This window comes from Tachysurus fulvidraco, chromosome 20 (assembly GCF_022655615.1).
Source record: "Tachysurus fulvidraco isolate hzauxx_2018 chromosome 20, HZAU_PFXX_2.0, whole genome shotgun sequence".
Taxonomy (NCBI): domain Eukaryota; kingdom Metazoa; phylum Chordata; class Actinopteri; order Siluriformes; family Bagridae; genus Tachysurus; species Tachysurus fulvidraco.
The window spans coordinates 16,110,213-16,124,866 of record NC_062537.1 but is presented as its reverse complement, the minus strand read 5'-3'; the positions used below and the strand labels follow the sequence as shown (position 1 = coordinate 16,124,866).

Below are 14,654 nucleotides of genomic sequence, written 5' to 3'. Positions count from 1 at the left end.
GATGAATTTATTTAATAATACTTAGTATATAATAAACTTATATAGAACACAAATAAGTGATAAACATGAATAAATGAAACATAGAAAACAACATCTGTAATGATTATAATGAAAAATACAGCTGAAGTGTAACTGTGTATTAACTAATGATGTCAGGAGAAAATATGTTTACTCATCAATAATAATTGAATAATGTTTAGTTGATTATAAACCCCTCCACCCACCCCACCCCACCCAACAGTTCACAAAAGCATGTCATGGACTAATGTTATGTCAAGGTTATACAGTATTCCAGTCTAGTGTTCCCAGGATAGACCTGATCCTCATCAACCCTGACAAGGATTGAGTGTCATATCAGTATTCTAATAATGGGTGGTGTAATTGGTCATACCCGAACCATTTACACCAGTGGTGTCATATCTCTGGAACCGGCTTAGTAAAGGTTTTAATGAGGCCTGAAATGATATTAGAAACCGAAATTGTAAACTAAAATCAAACTGTGAAGCTTAAAATAAAAGAAAGAAAAAAGCTAATGATGAATGGTCAGGTTCACAATATGCTCCTTTCCTCTTCTTCTAGCCACTCGGAAGTATTTATCAGCTACCCCATGTGCTTCTGAAATTCACAGACGATCAATAAAGCACTAATTATAGCCTCTGTCTGTTTCGTAAAGAATGCTAATCACTGTTCCACTAGAGGGCAGAATAGAGCAATAACTCCATTTTATCATTATTAGCAAACTGAAAAATTGACACTGTAACCAGCGGCAGAGCCAGAGTTTTACATGTGGGGTGGCCAAGGCTACTTTAGGGTGTCCAAAAACCACGACAAAATCAGTGTGTAATGCTGTTCTGACATCAAAGGAGCATGAACGAATCCCATAATTGATTAAAGGTAGAAATAATTTACGTAACCCTGTGTTCTTTAACATGATTGGGTTCATTCATTCATTCATTCATTTTCTACCGCTTATCCGAACTTCTTGGGTCATGGGGAGCCTGTGCCTATCTCAGCGTCATCGGGCATCAAGGCAGGATACACCCTGGACGGAGTGCCAACCCATCGTAGGGCACACACACACTCTCAATGATTGGGTTCTAAAATTGTTATTTAATTAAAATTCTTTACATACTATGAATTGCCAGTGTCTATAAAAACTGCAGCTCAGGTCACACTGTTGCAAATATAATGTGGGTATATAATAAGTGTGAACATCCCAAATATTTTCAGATAATAAATTAAGCTGTTCTTAAGCACCAAGAACAATGAGAAAGTCTATTACAGAAATTGCACAGTTTAATAAAATATACATTTACAAAAAAAAACAAAACAACACTGCAATTAAACATCAAATATTAATGAGAAGTTGGAGAAATCGACTTGGAAAAATACAAAATATAATTTTGGTGTCCAACAATTCACAAACATAGACATAGTGTACATTACAAATTCTAGGTAAAGTAGATGTAAAACAACATAAGTCTGGTCAAAGGTTTCAAAAACTCATTCATGTTGAAGGACCGGGCCCTACTTGACTCAACACTAAGAATTCCCAGGTGTCAGCCATTGTAGTTCTGAGGTTTGTTTTAATCAGCTTTAAAGCAGAGAATCTTTTCTCACAAGAAGTAGCGCTGAATCTTACAAAACTTAAAGCGCTCATGGAACACTTGTTTATAAGGTTCTACAAACAATAAATTCAAGGAGAGTAGATGGTCCATCCCTTCCACTTTTCCGCTTAGTCGCTTAGTTTGATGACTTATTGTTGGAGGTCCTCTAAATTTAAATTTAGAAAAAGCAAACAGAAGGCTCCTCACAGAAGAATATTGTACTATTTGGGTTGAGAGACTGGATCCCCTCCATTATTTCAAAAACTTTTGAAAAGTTAACCAAAATCTATAAAAAATGTATATCCATCTGAGAAAGATTTCCCCTTACCTCCACTGATCTATCGCCACTATTTTCAAGTGCTACACCCTGTAGCACTCAGCACCACTGGGAGCCTGTCTCTCAGATTATGGCTTAACATGTATCTGCATGCCCACCTTACATCTGTAAGTCTCTGCAGTTCCATGGGCTGCTCCTCTGGACAGCTCTTTCTAAACTGCAAACCAGTGGAGATGAACAAACAAGCAAAATACAAAGTTAAAGTTTCTGCAAGGAAGCAAAAATGTTAACTCCATCAGGCACTGATTTTACCATATCAACAAGAACCAAATTCAAACAACATGCATTACAGTGCATATACAATGCAAATCTTGCATTGTTTTTTATCCGTGCAGACACACCCGAATGATTTCCGCTCATGACGGATGCACCATCATATCCTTGCCCCACAAGATTATTTCTGTAGGCCAGTCCATGTTTTTCCAAGCAATCAATTATCATTTTTGAGACCTGATGCGTCTAAGCTTTCAACTGACTGAAAGTGTAAAACGCTTTCATGGATGGCCCCATTGTAGCAATAACTCAAGTCTAAAGACAGCTCTTCTCTTTTCTTTGTACCATTCCAGCCAAGACCTCAAGAATTTCATTCTGGATTTGGTGGCTTGAATACTTAGCATTGCCACAGGCATTCATCACCTTTTTTTCTATGAGGGGTTATTGCTTTGCTATTTCTTCTAAGATTGTAAAAAAAAATGACCCTTGTTATGAATCTTGCCTTGCAGAATATTCAAGCCATGAATTGTCCTTATACCATGAGCTCTTTTCCTTGTACCATGCTGAGTTCTGGGAAATGTTTTCAAACATGGCTGTACAGGATGCTCTTTTGAAAAGGTAACCAAATCTCTGGATCTCTGGATATTGAAATGTCTGAAAAATATGTTCACCAATGTGTCATCTGTATGAAAATGCTATAAATAAATATTACAAACATCTGATAATTAGATTAAATTATAGGCAAGCCCTACCATTAAACTAACAGCATAATTTACAAGTAAAATATCGCAGTATTTTGACTTCATGTCACAGAATTTCAAATTGACTCTCAAATAATTTGAATCAGAACTCAGAACTCTGACTTCATAACTCAAAATTGTGACTTCACGTCTCAGAACTCTGACTTCACGGCCTGGAACTCTGACTTCATGACTTGGAATCCTGACTTCACGGCTCGGAACTCTGACTTCACGGCTCGAAACTCTGACTTCATGACTCGGAATTCTGACTTCACGGCTTAGAATGAAGTGTGAAGTCGTGAAGTGTGATTTCTGAGCCGTGAAGTCAATTCTGACTTCACGGCTCAGAAATCACACTTCACGACTCGGAACTCTGACTTCAAGGGGCAGATCTCTGAATTCACGGCTCGGAATTCCGACTTCGTAGAACTCTGACTTCACGGCTCAGAATTCTGACTTCACGACTCGGAATTCTGACTTCCTGGCTCAGAACTCTAACTTTCACGGTTCGGAATTCTGACTTCACTACATAGAATTCTGACTTCACGGCTCAGAAATCTGACTTCACGGCTCAGAATTCTGTCTTCACGGCTTGGAATTCTGACTTCATGGCTCGGAATTCTGACTTCATAGAATTCTGACTTCACGGCTTGGAATTCTGACTTCACAGTTCGGAATTCTGACTTCACGGTTCGGAATTCTGACCAGAGAATTCTGACTTCATGGCTCAGAATTCTGACTTCACGACTCAGAATTCTGACTTCACGGCTCGGAATTCTGTCTTCATGGGGTGGATCTCTGACTTCACGGCTCGGAACTCTGACTTCACGGTTCGGAATTCTGACTTCACGGTTCGGAATTCTGACTTCATAGAATTCTGACTTCATGAATCAGAATTCTGACTTCACGACTCAGAACTCTGACTTCACGACTCAGAATTCTGACTTCACGACTCAGAACTCTGACTTCACTTCATAGAACGCTGACTTCACGTCTGGGAATTCTGACTCACGTCTGGGAATTCTGACTCACGGTTCGGAATTCTGACTTCACGGCTCGGAATTCTGACTTCACGGCTCGGAATTCTGACTTTTATTTCTTCAGTTATTTCACCTGTCTGTTTCTCAGATTGTTTGAATTTTGGTGAAGAATTCCGCTTTCCAAAATCTCGCCATGTAATTACGCGCCGGCTGCTGCTTTACGCGCCGGCTGCTGCTTTAAGCGTCGGCTGCTGCTTTACGCGTCGGCTGCTGCTTTACGCGTCGGCTGCTGCTTTACGCGTCGGCTGCTGCTTTACGCGCCGGCTGCTGCTTTAAGCGTCGGCTGCTGCTTTACGCGTCGGCTGCTGCTTTACGCGTCGGCTGCTGCTTTACGCGTCGGCTGCTGCTTTACGCGCCGGCTGCTGCTTTACGCGCCGGCTGCTGCTTTAAGCGTCGGCTGCTGTTTTATTCGCCGTGATTCTAGTGCATTCTGTTATTATGCAACATGCACCACGTCATAAGATCACGAATGCGAATCAGAATGAAATTATGAACTAATTACGTAATGATAAAATGATGAAATAATTCATCTGAAACCACGCGCAATTATAAAAGTAATGGAGGACGAGACAAAGTTATTAAAAAAAAATGGCTACATACCGGACCGTACACTGGGTGAAGGGTCTTATGGCAAGGTCAAGTCTGCCTACTCTAAAGAACTGAAGAAAAAAGTTGCTATCAAAATCATTGACTTGAAAAAAGCACCCTCTGAGGTGCTGCAGAAATTCCTGCCACGTGAACTGGAGATCATCTCCTCACTCATCCACCCACACATTGTAAGGACCTTCAAGAACTTTTATATAGATTCAAAAAAACTGTTAATTGTGATGGAACTAGTAGAGCAGGGTGACTTGCTTGATCTCATTAAAACCAGAGGCAAACTTACAGAAGAACTCTCTAAAAAACTGTTCCGACAACTATCACTTGCTGTCAAGTTCATCCATGATCAAAACATCGTTCATCGGGACTTGAAGTGTGAGAACCTGCTGCTAGATAAAAAGTTCAACTTGAAAGTCACAGACTTTGGGTTTAGCAAGAGACTAGATTATGTGGATGGAGAGATGATGCTGAGTGACTCATTCTGTGGGTCTACAGCATATGCATCACCAGAATTACTGCAGAATCTACCTTATAACCCTAAAGTGAATGATGTATGGAGCATGGGTGTTGTGCTCTTCATCATGCTGACCGGTGCCATGCCCTTCGATGACTCCAACCCTATGAAGATGTTGGAAACTCAGAAGAAACATGCCATCAAATTCCCTAAACATGCACAGAAGTACAAGTCCGCGTATGACCTGATTATCCGTATGCTGGACCCTGACCCTCTCAAAAGGATTGACGTCAACTGCATCCTCCAACACCCGTGGCTACAGGAAGAGCCCAAATTAGTTAAATGTATCCAGAGACAATTAAGAGGTCCATCTACATCAAAGGACTGCACAGATGGTGCTAAACACAAGAGGTAAAGATAGCGCCATCAGATGACAATCCTACACGAGAATCCAGGAGTTTACTTGAAGCCGTAGAGCCAGTGGTGCCACGAAGATCATGTAACGTCTCCAAGATTAAATGATCCATTCTGTAGCATTAGATACTCATGAAACAGAGGCGTACGGTATATTAGATGCATATTTGATAGCGCTTCAAATGTATAATTTGTTCATTTAGATTAACAACAACTTGAGTCAATTTTGAGTCAAAATTCATATAGTTTAGCTTATATAACTCAATTTAACTGAAATAATTTTATTATGGGACGAGTCATTTCAATAACAATCGCTTGTTACACAAATCCAACCTTCAAATAAAAATTATATTATATTATATACTGTTTATACTTACACTATCAGTCCTTACAAAACTATTTACTGGATAAATCCCAGATTTTACTTCCCTATGAGTCAAAGATTGTTGATTCATCACGATACAATTAAGTGCATCATCAGATCTTTAATTTCAGCATGAATTACTGCATTGACCAATTTTTTCGATACAAATCCATGAATTTTACAGTATACACCAAAATGGTATGTCAATAAATAATCTGTTTATGTTTGAAAAGATCCAGGGAAAAAAGATTACATTGACCATAAAAGAGCCCAACATGAATATTCAAAAATATATTTCTCTTTTCACTCCGTAAAACAGAACAGTTAAAACAGAACAAAACATGAAAACATTCAAAACAGGGAACATTTCATTAACCTGTACAAAAAAAAAAATCTAGTCATCTTTATGCCTTTAAGTGTTGAAGTAGTCAGCAAGACTTAAAGTCTGAGAGTCTCTCAGTCGGCAAATAAAGGCCAGAAATCCAAAGCAGGAGACAGTTTGTGTAGGATCGTCGTCCTTTGTGCTGTTAATGCTGCCCTCAGAAGAAGTCGGCTGCCTTTCTCCTCTTTGGCAGCTGTAGCAGATTGTCCGTGATGGAAGCAGGGTCGTGTGAGGCGGGTGTGCGGGTTTTGCCTGGTGTGGGGGTGTGTAAAGAATGTGAGGGGGTGAGAGGTGTTTTGGAGCCGGATGTTCTGTGAGAGGGTGATGGTGTATAGCTGGCACGTAGGGCTTTATCGGTGTACTTCCTGGATGACCGGTTGACGAGGCGCTGCAAAGCTGGAGACAGAGCAGCAGGACTCAAACCTTTTGGGGTTAAACTGGAAAAAAAAATGTGGAGAAGACAATCTTTGAGCAATAGTTATGCACACAGATGCACTAAATGCTACACCCGAAATGTGATAAGTTCCATTTCACAAAAAGTTAACTACATTTAGCAACCTGCCCTTTGTGAATGGAGAGTGGATCCAAGTGGTAAGCATCACACACCTGTGATGAAGTATATTAATGACTGTTCTCTGTTGCGGTGAGAAGTAGCAGGTATAAAAGGGAGAATGTGCCAAAGAGAGAGCTGAGCACACAGTGTGTGTGTGTGTGTGTGTGTGTGTGTGTGTGTGTGTGTGTGTAGAAACAGACCAATACAGGAACGTCTGAGTTAATGAAAAACCTATCAGACGGTTTAATCGCTTCATCGGCTATTAGAGCCTTATTAGAGCTTTAAGCCTTATAAGAGCAAACACACAATAAACACTGGTGAATAAGTACAAGAGAAAAGGATGCAGGACAGACACAAATTCTTATTAGAAATGCCTTTTTATGGCGGAGGTGTAATTTCATAGTCAGGTGCATAACGAGGAAATGTATGCGAGTGTGTGCATCATACCTGGCAAGATTTTCTGTGACTTTACGCAGAGCTTCCTGTTTCTTCGCCCTGTTTTTGGCTGCCATTTCATTGGCCATTTTTAGCCCGAGCCTCTCTCTGCGTCCTGGCTCGGGAATCTAAACACACACCAAAACTCAGAGTGAGAACGGAAGCATTTAAACATGATCATGATCTTTACTAACTCTGAATCAACACAGTTAAGATAATTATGCAATAAACCATAAAAGATGGGAGAATCTTACACCATCAGATTTAAGAGTTAAGACCATTAAGACTATTTGGTGCAAGACCTTGATCTGGGATATTGTGTTTTTGTTGTATAAGCACCTTAAATGCAGGGCCATGGCTCCTCTCTATGAGCGGAGTTTCTGAGCCGTCCAGCCTAAATGGTGTGTCCTCAATCTCTCCCCATGTCATTAAGGGAGATTCACACACGCCTGCAACAACATAGAAAAGTACACAATCAACATTTTATGCTAGGTTAATTAAGTGAGTGTACGTTACCTGGTGCAGGTGAGGGTGATAGTGAGTGTACGTTACCTGGTGCAGGTGAGGGTGCTCCCTCGAAGCCATAGCCATTGACTTTAGGAGACTCGTGTGGCAGTAGCTCTTTCCCATCCGGTCCTACCTTTCCTAATTTAAACTAAACACAGCACACACAAACAAATCAGCACACTTTCAGTGTGAGTATGTAGGAGGGGGCAGAGTCACAGGAAGTACGAGCTGGGTGGGTTTACAGCATTTACAGGGTTTACAAAGTGGGTGGGGCTGCTGATGGTTACAGAGGAGTTTTTAGAGCTACCTGTGCATTGAGAGCAGCAGCCTGTTGGATCTGTGATTTGTTGAGGGCTTTGCAGAATGGGTCCACGTCAAAGCGGGTGTTTTTGTACAGGACTTCTCTCGGCTTCTTAAACATTGTGTCGTCTTTCACACCTGTTTGGGGTTCAACACACACGTTGTACGTTGTGTAAATACAAAAACTGCAATGTGCAACGATGACAAGATAATCAAAATACACCAGAATCATTAACTGAAGCTTCGGGGCACTTTGCCTACTAAGTATGAGAGTGGGCAGAGTTACTAATTACAGCATGTGTGAGTCATATGAATATATAACCATACACACACGTGTGTGTGTGTGTGTGTTGTGCCATTCTTGCCTTCAGGGTAGTACATGAGGGCGTTTTTGGCAGTGTACTCCCATGTCTCTACTCCAGCTTTCACACACTCCAAAGCCTGAGTCTCTGATGATGGCAGAGCCAGATTTTCCTCTCGACGCTGTGACAAACAATAATAATTTATAAAGAACCATCTATTTAGAGAACACATGCATGAACAAACACCAAAAACCCACACAGGAAGAGAATTAAGGCAGTGCTTGATTACCTGTTTGAACTCGGCCTCAGCCTCGTACAGCCAGGCGTTCTTCAGCTTCTCCTTATCTTGTGCCAAAGTCATAATCTGCTCGAATGATGCGTTATCCTCACTCGTGGTCTTTGACAGGAAACAGTCCAGAGATGGCAGCTCCTTCTCTTTCCTGCCATCTGAGGAACAAAGCAGAGTTGAAGGACACCACTTAAACAGGCTACTCCAAAATAAAACTGCAATAATGTCTAGAAAATAATAACTGACTAAATAATAATGTCCCACGCACGCCGACCAATCAATTCAGTCCACATATGCGGAATATAATACATGATATGTTACAGGAAAAAATGGTTTGTACATCCTTTATAGTGAGGTACAGGCGTATAGGATTAACTGTATGTGTTTGCAGGGTTCAGGTTTTTGTAATAGAAATGTTAAAAGCAGACGTTTTTAAAGCAATTCTGTGGTGTGTGATTTCATACCGAGCTCCGTGTCTCTGCCTGTCCGAGATTTACTAAGTGAAATGGCTGGAGAAGCGGCGTGGCCATCAGGAGTCCCAAATGTCGATGGTGTCACATCTGAAAACACAAAATCTCTGAATGTTAATCAACTATTATTAATCTTTTTCCTGCTACAACCCACACGGTGTCATTTCTGAGCCATGGTAACCAAAAAAAAGATTTATATAAAATATATATATATATATATATATTATGAATAAGCAACAAAAGAATTGGCTGTTAAATGTCATGCCTCAGTAACCCTCTGATGTAACTCACATGGGACGTAGGTACGTGGGGTGTATTTGGCCATGGCTGTACCATATTTGATGGCAATCTCCCTCATTCTCTGTAGGTCTCCGCTCTCTTCAGCCTCCAGGTAATCCTTCTGTGCTTGCAGTTTACTGACATCTGGGAAGAAGTCCCTCTGAATGATCTGCTCCAGACTCTGCACACAGGAAACACTCAATTAAAACTAAAACAGCAAAAGAATCGCTCAAAAGCCGAATCAACAACATACAACAGAATCGAAGCAATCTATCTTAATATATTTATATTTGGAGACTTTTTAGATGCAGTTCATTGATCTGCGTTAACTTTGTGTAACAGAGAACTAACAAAAGGGAAACAATGAAAATAATTTAAAAACAACAAAAGAAATGTCTGGAAATTGGTGAGTCAGCCAATTAATTGAGTTGAGGATGTGTTGGATAATAAATATAGTGTGAATGATCATAAACAAAAAACAGTTTGACATCTGAATATAACCCATGTGACTACATGGCTGATCTGAATGTGGGAATGAAGGCAGTATGCAGGAATGACATGAAGCTTAACCATTATTAATAAAAGGTTTCCTGAATAAGCCAGAATTTAAGGATCAAAATCTTAAATGAGCAATAAGCTTTAGATTTCTCAGAACTCTGTGACTATTGTAACTAAACACTGAAAAGTTTCCACTGTTTCTCCATAAACATTAGAGTGGTAAAAAAAAATCCTGCTCCTCAGTATATATACATAACACACTGACACCCAAGTCAGGGATTCAAAACCTGCTGATATGAAGACACAGAAGTACTCATTACTTTCACTACATGAGTGAAATTCAGAAATATCAATTTCACAAAAGATCAATTGTATAATATGTTAATATTTACCCCCCTTCAAGGAGAAAAAGAGAGAAAAGAGAAGAAAGAGAGAGAAAAAGAGAAAGAAAGAGAAGAGGGAAAAGAGAGAAACAAGAAGAAGAGAGAGAAAAAGAAAGAAAGAGAGAGAAGGGAAAATAGAGAAAAAAGAAAGAGAAGAAGGGAAGAAAGAGAGAGGGAAAAGAAGAAAGAGAGAGAAAAGAAGAAAGAGAGAGAGGGAAAAAGAGAGAAAAGAGAAAGCAAGAGATAGGGAGACAGAGCGAAAAGCAGAAAGCGAGAAGGGAAAGAAAGAGAGAGGGAAAAAGAGAAAAGAGAGAGAAAAAGAAGAAAGAAAGAGAAAAAAAGAGAGAAAAAGAGAAAGAAAGGAGAGGAAAAAGAGAAAAAGAGAGGGAAAAAGAGAGAAAAAGAGAAAGAAAGAGAGAGAGGGGAAAGAGAGAAAAAGGAGAAAGAAAAAGAGAAAGAAGAGAAAAAAGAGAGAAAAAGAGAAAGAAATAGAAAAAAAGAGAGACAAAGAAGAAAAAAGAGAGAAAAAGAGAAAAAGAGAGGGAAAAAGAGAGAAAAAGATAAAAGAAAGAGAAAGAAAGAGAGAAAAGAGAAGAAAAAGAGAAAGAAAGAGAAAAAAGAGAGAAAAGAGAAAATTAAATCTATATTGTAAATATATAAATAAAAATAAATAGAAAAAATATATAAAATATAAATAAAGAGATAAAAAGCTAAATAAAAATAAAATTCCATTACCAAATAGATAATCTAGATATTTAAAATATAGAAATTAAAAAAAAAGAGAAAAATATTCCCATATAAAGAAACGCATCTATGTTAACCATTATCTACAAATCTAATACATATAAAAATATATAAAACTCTCCCTCCATCTCTCTCTTTTTCATCTCTCCCCCTCTCCCTCCACCTATCCCTCCATCTACCCCATCTCTCCCCCTATCCCTCCATCTCTCTTTCCCCATCTCCCCCTCTCCCTCCATCTCCCTCCATCTCTCAATCTCTCTGTCCCCCTCGCCCCTCTCCCTCCAACTCTCTCCCTCCATCTCTCCCCCTCCTCCCTCTCTCTTTCCCAATCTCTCCATCTCTCTCCCCCTTTCCCCATCTCTCTCTCGCTAATAAAGTATGTTTACCCACAATAGAAACGACAGTAATAACAACGCTAATATCAGGTTCAGCAGTCCAACGTTGGCTAAAAGAGGAAACACGATTAGATGTGTACCAATAACATAACTTCTTATTACGATAAGCAAGATAATACTGAATACATAAAAAACGACTGCTTCGTCCCGATACAGTTTTAACTATCACTTTGTTGATGGATCGCCCATTCCTGTTAAAATATGAGCTCACAATATCGTGTCCTTTTTGCTAAATAGCTTTAGTGAACATTGTTAAATCACCTCGACATATTTCTCCTCGTCCAAGATCTTTTTGTTCGTCTTGCACGGTTCCTCTTCTGGTTTCCTCACAGCCACGGTGTTGTCTGTCTTCACACACACTGTGCTCTCCTCCATCGTCACACCAACAACACAACCTACACCAATGTCTAAAGTGTTTATATATCCGATTAGAAACCTTAAAGCTAGCCGTGTAGCTAATCGAGCTAGGCTAGGCTAAGCTAGCTATGTTTACCTTTATAAAATAAATGTCAAATTACAGCAAAAGCGTTTAATCACTTGTCTGTTTTTTAACGTATCGCTCGATCCTAAACGTAAACAGCAAACACAAACAAATACACGATGAAATTCTGCCCACAAACGGCCTGGTTTTCTAAATAAACACCACTCTTACGCAAACGCAGCGACTTTCGGGTCTTCTTTTGCTTCTGCTTCTTTTTCTGTGTTTGGTGTTTATTAGCGGTTGGCAGATTAGCGCTACCTGCTGGATTGGAGTGTGTATTGCAACGTAGTAGTGAAGTTGGGCGCAAGAGGTAGGGGGAAAAATAAAATTCATTCATTCATTCATTCATTCATTCATTCATTCATTCATTCATTCATTCATTCATTCATTTTCTACCGCTTATCCGAACTTCTCGGGTCATGGGGAGCCTGTGCCTATCTCAGGCGTCATCGGGCATCAAGGCAGGATTAAAAATAAAATAATAATCATAAATGATATGAATACTAATACGTATTACTACTACTACTAAAAAATAATATTAATAATAATATCAACAACAACAACAACAGCAACAACAATAATAATAACAATAACATAATAAAAATAAATATTATTAATAATAATATCAACAACAATAATACATAATAATACTAGTAATAACAATAAAATAATAATTAAAATAAATAAATAATAATAATAATAATAACAATAATAATAATAATACTAATAATAATAATAATAAATCTATAAAACTCAACATAAATTAAGGGGAAAATAAATCATTTTATTTATTTTTATTTCTTATGGATAATTCTGTAGTTAATGATAAATTCTTGATAGCGTTGAGCCATTCCCTAGCAGAACCTGGAGAGACAAATGATTTACTCCCAGAGCTTGTGTTAGAGTAAATCTTTTATACAATACATTTAACAAGCACATGCTCTACTGTCTCTTCTTGCCCACATTTATCACATTTCCCAGTTTCACGCTTCCCTGTTCTGTGCAGATACTTATTTAACACACAGTGTCCTCTTTTCTGGAGCCCAATCTGTTTCTCTCTTTACCAACATGCCCTTGAATTCCACTCCTACTGCCACATCTTTCTTATTTCTTATTTCTCGCGGCGGCGGGCTTTGTGGTTACATCAATGATGCGTGGTGCCGCAATGTTGTTGTGGTCTGCAAACACTGCTCACCCACTGCTCACCCTGAAGCTTTTCTCATCATAGCTGGGGATTTCAATCATGCAGATTTAAAGAGTGTGTTCCCAAAAATACACCAACACATTAACTTTCCAACACGAGGACTTTGTTTACACCACATAGAAAGGAGCCTACAAAGCCCCCCCCCTCCCCCACCTTGGCGCATCAGACCACATCACTGTCATGCTAATGCCTGCATACAGACAACTCATTATATTCACCAAACCAGTTGAGAAACAAATTCAAGTGTGGCCTGAGGGGTTATCGGAGGCTCTTCAAGACTGCTTTGACACCACTGACTGGAATCTGTTTAAGCAGGCTGCCACATACAATAACACCACAGACCTCCAAGAGTACACAGAAACTGTCACTGCCTACATCATCAAGTGCATTGATGATGTAACAGTCACAAAGGCCATCACTATCAGGGCCAATCCGAAGCCGTGCTTGACAGGAGAGGTCTACAGACTCCTGAAGACGCGGAACGCCGTTTTCAGAGTTGGTGACGAGGCGGGCCTGAGGACAGCCAGGGCCAACCTATCCTGTGGCATCAGAGAGGCTAAGAGGCAGTACTCCAGGAGGATAGCCCATAAATTCAGCAACAGCAGAGACACTCGGAGCCTGTGGCAGGGATACAAACCATTACGGACTACAAGCCTCCACCACGGACCTGTGACAGTAACATCTCTCTGCTGAACGAGCTGAACACCTTCTTTGCTCGCTTTGAGAAGCAAAACAGCACCACTGCACAGAAAACTCCACCTCCTCCCGGTGACCAGGTAATAAGGCTGACCCCGGATAGCGTGAGGAGATCCTTCAGCAGGATCAATGTACACAAAGCTCCGGGTCCTGACAACATCCCTGGATGTGTACTGAGAGACTGTGCAGTGGAACTCACTGATGTCTTCACAGACATTTTTAACATCTCACTCAGTCAAGCTGTTGTCTCCACATGCTTCAAAGCTGCCACCATCATTCCAGTCCTGAAAAAGCCTTCTCCATCATGCTTCAATGATTACCGTCCCGTTGCACTTACTTCTATCATCATTAAGTGCTTTGAACGGCTAGTCGTGCACCATATCAAGTCTGCCCTACCCCCCTCTCTGGACCCCTTCCAGTTTGCATATCGGCCAAACCGCTCGATGGATGATGCCATCTCAACTGCCATGCATTCAGCACTCACTCATGTGGACAAAAAGGACTTTAGTTCAGCATTCAACACTATCATCCCCCAACAGCTCAGTAATAAAATGCTTCAGCTAGGGCTCAGCACTTCACTGTGCAACTGGCTATTGGACTTTCTGACTGGAAGACCTCAGGCAGTACGGGTCGGCAGCAACACATCCAGCACCATCACACTGAACACTGGGGCCCCCCAAGGATGTGTGCTGAGCCCACTTCTCTTCACCCTGCTGACCCATGACTGCACACCATCACACAACTCCAACCTCTTTATCAAGTTTGTGGATGACATGACTGTAGTGGGTCTCATTAGCAACAAAGGTGAGACAAACTACAGGAACGAGGTGAGACGCCTGGACGGGTGGTGTACTGACAACAATCTCTCTCTGAACGTGGAGAAGACGAAGGAGATTGTTGTTGACTTCAGGAGAATGCACACTCAGCATGCTCCTCTGACCATCAACGGTGCCACTGTGGAGAGAGT

General features: G+C 40.4%; 2 protein-coding genes and 1 long non-coding RNA gene across 7 annotated transcripts; 1 reads left to right on the top strand and 2 right to left on the bottom strand.

Moving 5' to 3' along the window:
* Window positions 1-1,278: 1,278 nt before the first annotated feature.
* LOC125139756 lies at window positions 1,279-3,206 on the bottom strand. Its single transcript, XR_007138863.1, has 2 exons — window positions 1,936-3,206; window positions 1,279-1,773 (listed from the first exon to the last, which is right to left on the bottom strand). It is a non-coding gene; the product is annotated as an uncharacterized LOC125139756 (long non-coding RNA).
* A 1,045-nt stretch (window positions 3,207-4,251) lies between these two features.
* tssk6 (testis-specific serine kinase 6) lies at window positions 4,252-5,764 on the top strand. The gene has a single exon (XM_027141165.2). The coding sequence runs from the start codon at window positions 4,495-4,497 to the stop codon at window positions 5,404-5,406; it is 912 nt and encodes a 303-aa protein (XP_026996966.1). The 5' UTR covers window positions 4,252-4,494; the 3' UTR covers window positions 5,407-5,764.
* A 106-nt stretch (window positions 5,765-5,870) lies between these two features.
* Window positions 5,871-12,058, bottom strand: ess2 (ess-2 splicing factor homolog). Of its 5 annotated transcripts, none has more exons than XM_027141163.2 (11): window positions 11,959-12,058; window positions 11,568-11,713; window positions 9,299-9,467; window positions 9,002-9,097; window positions 8,538-8,695; window positions 8,312-8,429; window positions 7,954-8,084; window positions 7,692-7,794; window positions 7,479-7,588; window positions 7,152-7,267; window positions 5,871-6,588 (listed from the first exon to the last, which is right to left on the bottom strand). In XM_027141163.2, the coding sequence occupies exons 2-11, from the start codon at window positions 11,679-11,681 to the stop codon at window positions 6,309-6,311; spliced, it is 1,395 nt and encodes a 464-aa protein (XP_026996964.1). In that variant the 5' UTR covers window positions 11,682-11,713; window positions 11,959-12,058; the 3' UTR covers window positions 5,871-6,308. The 5 variants fall into 5 exon arrangements, with proteins under 5 accessions (XP_026996964.1, XP_026996965.1, XP_026996962.1 ...); XM_027141164.2 differs by having other exon boundaries at window positions 11,568-11,701; window positions 11,959-12,057; XM_027141161.2 differs by having other exon boundaries at window positions 11,800-12,004.
* Window positions 12,059-14,654: the final 2,596 nt, after the last annotated feature.